This window comes from Barbus barbus, assembly GCF_936440315.1.
Source record: "Barbus barbus genome assembly, chromosome: 5".
Lineage (NCBI taxonomy): Eukaryota > Metazoa > Chordata > Actinopteri > Cypriniformes > Cyprinidae > Barbus > Barbus barbus.
Window position 1 is genome coordinate 18,783,141 of NC_136733.1, and position 10,884 is coordinate 18,794,024.

The 10,884-nt window shown below is 35.8% G+C and overlaps 2 protein-coding genes across 3 annotated transcripts in view; one reads left to right on the forward strand and one right to left on the reverse strand.

The window, feature by feature from the left end:
- Positions 1-10,884, forward strand: part of LOC306870239 (mucosa-associated lymphoid tissue lymphoma translocation protein 1-like) — a 1,002,100-nt gene that overhangs the window by 335,184 nt on the left and 656,032 nt on the right. The window lies entirely within an intron of this gene.
- Positions 7,145-10,883, reverse strand: LOC306869893 (torsin-2A-like). Its single transcript, XM_079416820.1, has 5 exons — positions 10,702-10,883; positions 9,629-9,894; positions 9,339-9,514; positions 7,725-7,852; positions 7,145-7,629 (listed from the first exon to the last, which is right to left on the reverse strand). Exons 1-5 carry the CDS (start codon positions 10,817-10,819, stop codon positions 7,385-7,387), a joined length of 933 nt encoding a protein of 310 aa, XP_079272946.1. The 5' UTR covers positions 10,820-10,883; the 3' UTR covers positions 7,145-7,384.

Here is a 10,884-nt window from a genome sequence, read left to right on the forward strand (position 1 = left end):
CTGCGCATTGAAGTTGGAGACTCGCAGCACCGCGGAACGAGACCTCTGGAGGAATTTGACGCACATCACGATGTTTCCTTTTTTCTCGTTTTTTGGTCTTCCATACTTGATCAGAAACATTTCACAGGTGCAGACATGGCGTGCCTTCTGAAGAAAGTGTCTGGTGACGGTGCAGCACAACCTCCTAATGATCCGCGACTACATCGACAGAGCAGCACATTCCTCGATCATTTCCGAGGGAAATTTGGGGAATCACTATTGGTCATTTATTTAATACACCGGAACGAATTCATTTACAATATTTTATGATTAATTTGGTTATTCTCTGCCTTTTTATACCCGGTAAGACCTGATTTTATTTTGCCGTTATTATTTTAGCAACCGAAAAAACAGCTCTGTGGAGATATGCTATTGTTTTTTGGTAAAATAACATACAGTCTTAAAGCAACATCCCAGGATTAGACAGACAGTAGGATATTGAGCGTCGATTTTGTCCCGTGCTATTCTGACATTTCTCTAGATAACGAAAAAAAAGTGGACCGAAAAATATTATGATGTAATTCAAGGAATTTATGAAATACAGCCGATGTATTACTGAAAGGCTGCACGCCTGAATTATATGAAGAAAAAACAATGTGCTTCAAGGCCTTTTCCCACTGAAGAGCAGAATCACACGAGGACCCGAACGCATGGATGCTATACAGTAAATATTCACACACAGTTGTGCTGTTTATGGAAATATGAGCTCAAGCAGTTGATTGTCCAAACGCAATTCTTGTGAAACGTCAAGCGATCAGTCGAGAATTGTGCCTGGACATCTGTTGCTGGAGGCTCCCACGCGTCTCCAATCAGCATCTCTCATATCAGTGGCTTTTATTAGCATCATTGTTTTTTAAATAATGAGGAGCTGTTTAAAGTTGATGATTTAAAATGCAATGTTGAAGAAAACTTTGAATTGGCATTATATTTGAATAAATAAAAAGATTAGCCTACATTTATTTTTCGTTATCATGTGGTTGTAATGTGTTCAATTAATAATAGAAAATGGTTCATCTTGAACGTTAAATTCTTGCAATTGACAACAGCATAAAATTAGGCTATGTATATGGTGTATTGTTTGTTATTATTACTATTATAGCTAGTTTCACATCAGAATTGTGTTTGTTATTTGTTTTGATTGGTAGGCTACATTTACATATGCTAAATGTAACCTTAAATTCAGCGCTACATTATCAGATGTTTTTCTTGAAGTAGCTAATACAATAAAATACATGTAGCTACATATTTGTCACAAAAATAGATTTTAAACTCGATAATTATACGCATGTTTGTTTAGTAAATCAGAACGAAAAATGTTTATTGAATTAATTTGTTAATCAATTGAATTGTCGATGAGGTTTAATAAAGTTTGTTTTTGTGAATATATTCGTTTCTAATGAGCTGACAGGATTTTTCGATTTTGTCAGATTTCTTCTGTGTGAGGTGTCTGCTACAGATTTAAGGACAACAAAGAAATGGCGTGTTAATCCAGTAGGATTAAACAAGATTAGTTTTACACACAGGTCAGATCTTTTGATCTTTTAAAATCAGCACGAGCAGAGCATTAAACGAATACATAGTCGTCATTCATCTGCATTAGACTTTCTTTCTCTTTTTTTTTCTTTTTTTTTACTTTCCATATGTGATCAGTGCATATTGATCAACTGCAGAAATGCATTTAAAAAAAGCTAAATTGTAATAAATTGTTTAAATAAAATAGTCAATTTATACCGTTTTCTGAGATCTGAACCAAAATAAAATAAAGATTTGGTTCCATAACCTTACAATAAAGAATGCATAAATATCATAGCAATATTTTCTTGTTTATTAGAAGACATTTAAAGACATTTGTTTTAAAAAAAGACCCTTGACATTACAATAAATAAAAATAAAAATAATTAAATTGGTTTAAATAGAAAATAAAATAGATTTTGTTTATAAAAAAAATACATCTTGCAGCAGCCATGGACTGCATGCTCTATTCATCTGTCATCATTTAGAAAAATTATACATAGCCTTTATTTTATTATTAATTCAGTACTTTTCAGTAGTTTAGTAAAGCATTTCTTCCAGGGCAGATGTGTTTATTTCAAGCTTTCTACTGAAATTTATACAATTCTTCTGCTACAATGTATGACTGCTAAACATAAATAACCTTATTTAAATGGTTACAAAATCATTAGTTTCTTAGATCTGAATGAATTCCATTGATCCTAAAAACACTCTGACTTACTCTTCATGCACTGCTGTGTGAGGTTCATGTTCCCAGGTTCAGAACAGAGTCACTGAGCTGATATGAAAGACTATATGCTGTGTTAGTGGAATTGGCACTTATCATTGCAACTAACTCACGAAGCAAATGAGGCCATACATCATGTGGAGGGAAGAACTGACAGTGTCAGCATCAGAGTCTTAGTTAGTTAGAGGATTATCAATCATTTCATGCTCGCAAAGAAGGACAGATTTTGGACAGACATTTTCTTATAGACCCTCCGGAGGCCCATGTCCCCCACTGACCACACAGAGGCCAAGGGCATCCCTGGTGCCCCTCCACCCCACTCCCAGCATTCCCCCCTCCTCTCGCTCTTTGTTCACCTGTTGTCCTGGAGACTCTATTGCTGCGGTAACCACCCATTGTTTGGGTGAGAACAGAGATGAAGAGACACACAGTCCACAAGTAATCTCACAAGAGCATGATATGATGCAATTATTGCCTTTTGAAATCAGGATGACAGAAAGTGAAATATATTTGCATATTTAACATCTTAAATGTTTAGATGCTAACATTGCACTCTAAAAAGAGATTCAGGGGATCTGTTAGCACAACCTAAAGAAATGCATTTATACAGTGAAAAAAATATTGATTTAATAACCCTTTAAGTTGCAAACATTGCCTTTGTTGACATAAACTTGATCATTGCATCAATAAACCTAATACTGTGTGATTTTTTGTATTTTTTTGTGGCAAGGCTCTATATGAACAAATGTTCTTCCGCTGACCTTAATAGATTGTTTGTTAAAAGTTATCATGTCTTTAAGAACTTTCCGATGTTGTCTGCATGTAACAGAATGTTAGCACATAAACATTATTTATTCATTGTTCGTGGACATTCATTGAATTTTTTTAAACATTAATATGCTCTACGTGTGTCTAAACATTCAGACAATATTCAAACGTTCTCTTAATGTTTGCTATGGAACGGTCCCTTAATGCAGGGGCCATTAGGGTGAGCTCCGACCCTAATTAAACACACCTGAACCAGCTAATCAAGGTCTAGGTAGAAAGGTGTTGAGGCAAGTTGGAGCTAAACTCTCCAGGACACCGGCCCTCCAGGATCAAGTTTGGTGACCCCTGCCTTAATGTGTTCACGTTGCCAAGAAAGACACAAAAACGCAAAAAAATTAAATAAAAATAATAAATAAATAAATTACATGTTGAACGTTCAGAGTACATTCAAAAATACTTTTTTTCATAACTTAATTGGAACATTAGCAAAAGGGTTATTATAGTCCACTACTGAAAATAAAATTAAAACCTTTACATTTTTATTTAATACCTGAAATAAAATAAATTATAAAAACTTTTTATTTCATAATTTCACATTATTATTTAGTTTAACTAAAATAATTTTAAGGTAATAATAAAAACTATAAAGATATCTATTAATATAAAAAACATCTAAACTAATAAAAATGACAAAAACATACAAAAAAATTAATACAGCTTTAACTGAAATTAAACTGAAAGTATAAAACTAAATGTTTAAAACTGTATCTGAATGATACTAAAATAACACTGAACCAAATGTTCTAAGGGATGCTTTGTGGATAGGACTGAATAAGGAAAATAAATGTTGAAATTAAGTGTTATTTTATGTTTGCCATTGATAAAGTGTTATTTTAAGCGTTATGTTTGAATTGTTTAAAAGTGTTTCTATGTTGGTAAATATCGTGTTCATTAAATTTACATGCTAAATAAATTAAATTCCGCATGTGCTATGCTATTTTTTTTAACTAAAACAGATAAGATTAATTGGCGTCAGGACCACCACTCAATTAGTTGGAACAACTTAACTTTTTCAAAACAAATTATATTTGTTGGTTAAATTAATTTAATGAGAAGTTGTAACTCCAAAAGACTGATGCAAACTATTGCATTCATTTTAATTGTTGTTGAGCCAAAACATTTGTTTTTAGGATGTGACTTTCTAATATTAAAACACTGTTTAATTAACAAGCATATTGTTAATAATGACAATATAGAGTCTCTAAAGAACAACCCCACAAAACGCAACAAATAAGCGATGCGCAGCCAGAAAGAGGCAAAAGTTGGTTTAGCCAAGCGTCTCAGCTGAATGCACCTCAAAAGGACTTCGCTCAGTGTGCTGATTATTTTTCATCTCTGGGCCACACAAGGCCCGCCGCATCCTCCGTCCCACCCCTCAGCCGGCTGCTAACTCCAGCCTGACCCAGGCCATGCAGATGAAAGCCTCATCAGCACTGTGGCTGGCCACATTTACAAGTGAAAGACAGCCAATAATGGGGCGGTTAGGGAGAAAATGAGGAGACAGAGGGGTGCTCACAGATGTTGAGGGGGGTGGGGGAGGGGGGGTATTGTAGCCGGGCCAGAGGGGACTGGCGGAGGGGGTGATGTTGTGCCTTTTTAGACCTGATTTAGGACAGAATGGAGAGGTGTCCAAATGAAGGGGCCAGTGGCCAGGCGAGGGCAGCCGCTTTGGAGAGCGTGTGAACGGGAGCACGGGGGTCAAGCTAAGAGCTGAGGATTGGGGGAGGGAGGTGGGTAAGGCTGTTATTATCTAGTTGCTTTTTGTAACAGTCGAAAATCCTTCCTTTGACACCACCCAAGGTGAGGGCCTCATCGCTACATTTCCTCTTGGTATACTGAATGGGACAGATGAAGTCATCAAAGTGGGTATTAGTGCTTTGTGTGCAGGTGAAATGGTAGGGAAAGCTTTAAGGGCTTATCCAATAAAATTCAACATGGTCTCAAAAGGGTTTAATGTCCAGCTCACAGTCATGGTGTCCTTCTCGCCAGACCGGCAACAGACCAGCTAACACCTGCTAGCGTTTCCTGCTGAGAAACATTTAATATCCTTTGGTAAGTGGAGGAAGACGAGCTGTCGGAGGGAGCTGGGGGGCTTTGTGTCATTCTGTCCATGATCAACAGTTATGTGTTCACACAGTAAGAGACTTGGAATGGTCTTATATAGGGTGGGACATATACGAAAAACTCACGACATTCAAACCATTATGTGAAAAAAGATCTTGTGGATTTAAAAAAGCAAATACACAAGTTGAAAATTGAAACTTGATTTTATTGTTGTGCAGTGTACCTGATTTTAATTTTACATTACTGTACACGTTTCAAATGAAAACAAAAGACAAAACAAACTTTTAATATATGGCTGATCAATGAATAGAAAAGTGCATGAAGAAAATGGTTTATCTTTTAAAAATTATTTACATCACACTGCGTACTATTCTAAATGAATGGGCAGAATAACTGTACAATGTAAACAGCAACAATGAATAACACTGGAAACTGATATAGTTAGCTTCCCTTTCTATTTATATCAGGGCAGTTCATGCATAAAGTATATTTTATTTTCACTTTAGTGTTTTAAATGAAATAAAGGAACATAATATTTGTTCTAATACTTCAGTGAGTTTTATAGGAAGGAGGAGGACAAAGAATATAAAGGAAAAAAAAGAAATATTTCAAAGCTGGTAATTTGCCTCAGATCAATCAAATTAGACAATATGGCTTCTCAGGTAAAAATAATAATTATGTATTAAAACATTTCTTAATTTTGATGTAATACCATATATTTTCATTGACTGTAGAATCGTAACGTTCACTCAAAAATGAAAATTAAGTCATCATGCACTCTCTCTCATATTGTTCCAAACTTTATGCTGAGATATTTACAAATACATAAATAAAATTATATATATATATATATATATATATATAATTAGTGCTGTCAAACAATTAACAAACAATTAATTGCATCCAAAATAAAAGTTTTTGTTTACATAATATATGTGTGCTGTGTATATTTATTGTGTATATATAAATTCACACACATGCATGTATATGTTTCAGAAATATGTTTATATATTACATATATTTATTTAAAATATAAATTATATGAATTTAAAAATAGACATGTAAATATTTTCAAAATATATACTGTATGTGTGTGTATTTATACATACATAATAAATATACACTGCACACGTACATACATTATGTTACATACAAACATAAACTTTTATTTTGGATGTGATTAATCTCAATTAATCGTTTGACAGCACTATCATATGTTTAGGTTAGGACTGACTTCCATTGTATGGACAGAATAGAATATATATATATATAAAATCACTGAGGCACTTAGCAAAATATGTAGTTTTTTATATCCCACAGAAGAAGGTAAGTCTTATAGGTCTGGAATGACACGAGGGTGTGTAAATGAAGAGTTAGATGCAAAAGTCTCTAAGTGCCATCTAAAATTTTCTTCTAAAATGAGCATTTTTCTCAGGCCCTATGTTTATGTTCAGTTATTTCACTTTAATTGCAATGAACTGAACCTATTCGTTGTCATTAAAGTGAAATTACTGAACCTACACATAGAAGCCTGATAAAAATGCTCATTTTATAAGAAAATATCAAACGAAGCTTTCGAATCTGAACTCTTCAAATGATGACAGAATTCAGTTTGGATGAACTCTGGCTTTCGGACATTCTTATTAACATAGATTGTACTGAGAGAGCTACAAAAACGTTCTGATTTATCTGGTTAACTTTTTAAATACGAAAAGAAAGCTATTATACATTATTGACATATTTAATATGATTTTTAAAAATGAAAAAAAAAAATAACCCTTGCTTCAAGTAGACACTGCTGCCACCCTGTGGTCGGCATCAGAAATACAGCACTTAGTTCCATTGTTAAATGAATATCCCATGATAAAATAAATAATCATTGAAATTCTGAGAGCACTTGATTTGTAGTTAACTGCACACTGAAACTGAGTGTGTTGTAGGTAGTTTCAGTGGCCTAGAGAACTGAGGCCGGCTCTCGGAATTTGTCCTTTTATTAACTAGCAACAGGCTTAATCCATGCTTGATTAAAAACAGCAAAACCAGAGTTATTTATCGAATCCTGCTCATTATTCATCAGAACTCATCCATATAGATGAAACATACAAAAAAGAGAATGTTCCCAAACGCAGACGACTTTACTCTGTAGCTCCATCACCCAAAGGGCTCTGTGCTCTGTGTTGCTGTTAAGATCCTTAAGGGATTTCACTTTGACCCTCAAAGGAAAAGGTTAACTTTGGCCGGGACTAATTTACAGCCAGTGCTGGAGAAGTATTGGCTGTCATTGGGTGTGTAAGTCATGGCGCCCCCTACCGACGATGCCACATCTGCCCGCTGACACTCCCCACGCTGGCAGAGCTCCCGCTGGGCACAGCGCTCCACGTGGCGCCGCAGCAAGGGGAGGAAAGGCACAAAACGAGTGATAAGCTTTTCTGTAATTATTCTGGAGTGGTAGAACCCACCTGAGAAACAAAGTTCACCCACAGATTAGATTGATTTAGAGGAAAATTGTGCAGCTACAATTAACATGTTTAAACTGAAGATCTATGACACTCACTGTTCTTGTTGTTGTACACCGCATCAGCAATACTGTCCTCCAGCTCTTTCGGGAGAATATCCTCTCGATCTCTACCTGCCTGACGGCTCTCCAGCGCAACTTTGTTAATTACCTCCTGACCTACAGTACTGAAAAAAAACAGTAAAGGGATATGGCAAAGTTTGGCATCCACACATGAAACTTCGGTCATCATTTACTCATCCTCCTGTTTGTCCTAACCTACAAGACTTGGTTAATCTTCAAAAACACAAATTTAAATATTTTTTAATGAAACCTGAGAATTTTCTGTCCCTCCATTGAAAGTCCAAGTAACCAAAACTTAATCCAAAAAGGTCATAAAGGCATCGTAAAAAACTAATCCATTTGAATCGAATAGTTTCAAACAAAGCGACTGTTCAAATGGATTCGTTTTACGAAGCCTATGGCTGCGTTTACACTGCAAGTCTTAACGCACAGATCCGATCTTCTGACCATATCCAATTTTTTGGCCCGTCTGTTTACATTCATTTTAGACACGACTGGTATCCGAAATCTGTGTTTACATTAATTCCCACCCAAAAGGATTGCATTGATCGCTTTACTATGCACATGGTAGGCCCTCGGGTTTTAAATGGCCGTGATATTCATTAATAATTAACTAAATAATTCACGTCGAATGGTCATTATTATTTGCCAGCAATGGATGTTTTGCAGCACAAAATCTGACTGAACAGATAAAGACCGAAAAATAACGGTAATTTTAATTTGTGACTATTTTATCTACAGCTGAGGTAGAATTCTTTAGAGAATTAAAGATTATATTTATTGAAATTAATTTGCATTAATTAACGAGAGAGAGAGAGTGAGAGAGAGAGAGAGAGAGAGAGAGAGAGAACGAACAAACACATGCACCCACGTGCGAGGGAGAGTGATTGTGAAGCATTGCGAACAAGCTTGTCGGTTTAATTACAAAAACTGCCAAGTTATTACCTCATTGCTGAGAAATATAATTTAGCTTTTAGCTGTTGTATTTTCAAAATTCACAGGGCAGGGGTTTAAAACCAGCTCCTGAATGTGCAATTTATAGTTTCCATCTCAATAAAATGCGAGCACATACAGCGCGCCGGCATTAAAAATCTTTATGAGCAAACGTGTCACCCTTGCATTGGGAGTTCTGTGGAGAATCGGATATGTGTGTTTAGACGTAGGTCGGATGTCCAGGTATCGGATATGTATCTGATTTAAAACCACATTTGGAAACGGCTCAGATCGGATACGAAAAAATTGGATCTCGTGCGGATTTTTGTGTTTACACGCGTGCATCAAATTCCAATATGTGTCAGATATGGGCAAAAGATCAGATTTTTTCTGCCAGTGTAAACGCAGCCTATGACTCTTTTGGATCCTACCCAGACTTTCAATGGAGGGACAGAAATCTCTAAGGTTTCAGTCAAAATATTTCAAAGGGCTTGGATTGACATGAAGTTGAGGACATGATGACAGTATTTTTTGGAGAACTATCACTTTAATACATAAAATTCTTTGCTTTGAAATGTTATATTGCCCTGAAGGACAGAAGCCTGTCCATAATAAGCATTTAAAATAATATTCCATTGATCAGTCATTCAGACTTACCTGATAAATATATAAATCGCTTTACGGTAGTTCGTCTGGAATAGAATATGAAAAGGGCCCAAATGTGGTCCTAAAATATCGATCACACCAGGAGGCATTTTCTCCATCTCATCGAAGATGAAGATTGAGCGAGCACAAGCTGTGAGGTTTCTCTCGACCCAGTGTTTTAGATCTGACTGTGCGCAAAACAAGAACAAGTTAATGAACAATAACTAAAGAACTGTACTCATCCAGGAACTAATTATTAAAGTGCTCATGATTTGTGTTAAAATCAATAAATACACACATACCCTGTACTGTTGTACCCTGTCAGCTGAAGGAAAGTGTAAGGTGGGAATAAACTGATGGATGTATGGACTGCCCATAGCTGTTCCATAGATGTGTCGTCCTATCATAGAGCTGACCAGACTTTTTCCAGTCCCAGATGCTCCATGGAAGGACAGCACTAGTGGTCTGTCAGGGTTTTCATTCTGTAAAAAATTCACCACTGCTTCCGAGACAATATCCCGGGCCATATGTTGACCATAAAGGTTTTTATAAAGATCCCACTCTAAACCTGTGAAAACACAGGCACAGTTTGGGATGAACGAAGGGGTTTGTAAATAAAAGCTTGCAGTTACACACAGCTCACGTAATGACAAATCAATTCATTAAGGGCTCCAAATATAGAGAAAAACAATAGCATGTGTCAATGCATAGGTTTGTTTCATGAGATATTTACTGGTGCCACATATTAAGTTGGTTACAAATGAACACAAACACAATGATTAAGTACTAACTTAAGATCTCAGTTAAATGACTGCCCACTGTCCAGTATATAATACGTCCCGTATAGTAATCATAGATAGCCTTCATCAGAATATCAGTCATAATGTTTACATTTTATTGCTGCATTATTTTTATGAGAAAATGTCTGTTACTCTAAAATATGTAGTCACACATCTCTAGTGTTATAATTTGCCCAGCTAAATTGAAATGTATATACTTATGTGCACTTTAGTATGACATTAATATGTATTTATAAACATAACATAAAATAATATAAGGAAGCCAACATCAGAAAGATTGTATCTCAAATGCATTTTAGCATTTGATCTGTATAAACATACAAAGCTGCAGACATGCACTGTGAACTATGTAGCATTTCGTTTGTTTACAGTGTGATCAGCTGTCATTAATGGTTCAGTTAAATCTGGCGTATATGTGGTGTGAAAAAAATAGAGTGCCCGTTGTTTATATTGAAAGAAATCCTTTGGTTTGATCTGGCGAAGCTGTAAACCCACTGAGTACTAGAGAAACTAAGGCTAGCTGTGTAACACTGTTACTGAGGAGACAGCTGTTCATATCCCTTAACGTAACTTACCTTTTATGTCTGGTTTGAAGCCACAGTCGCAGCTGCCAGATATTGAACAAAAAATAGACTTCATCTCAAAAGCGGTACCTAAGGACGTACAATAAATTACAAGAAGTATAAATATCATTGTAGCTATAGCTTCGGAGCACTGCTCCAAGATGAGTTGGCTGGCGGAAGCAAAACTGCTACAGC

Coding starts and splice junctions, on each gene's coding strand:
- LOC306869893 (XM_079416820.1), bottom strand. CDS start 10,819: ATGATATTTATACTTCTTGTAATTTATTGTACGTCCTTAGGTACCGCT. Junction 9,895..10,701: donor CTTCAAACCAGACATAAAAG/GTAAGTTACGTT, acceptor GTGTTTTCACAG/GTTTAGAGTGGGATCTTTAT. Junction 9,515..9,628: donor ACAGGGTACAACAGTACAGG/GTATGTGTGTAT, acceptor TTTTGCGCACAG/TCAGATCTAAAACACTGGGT.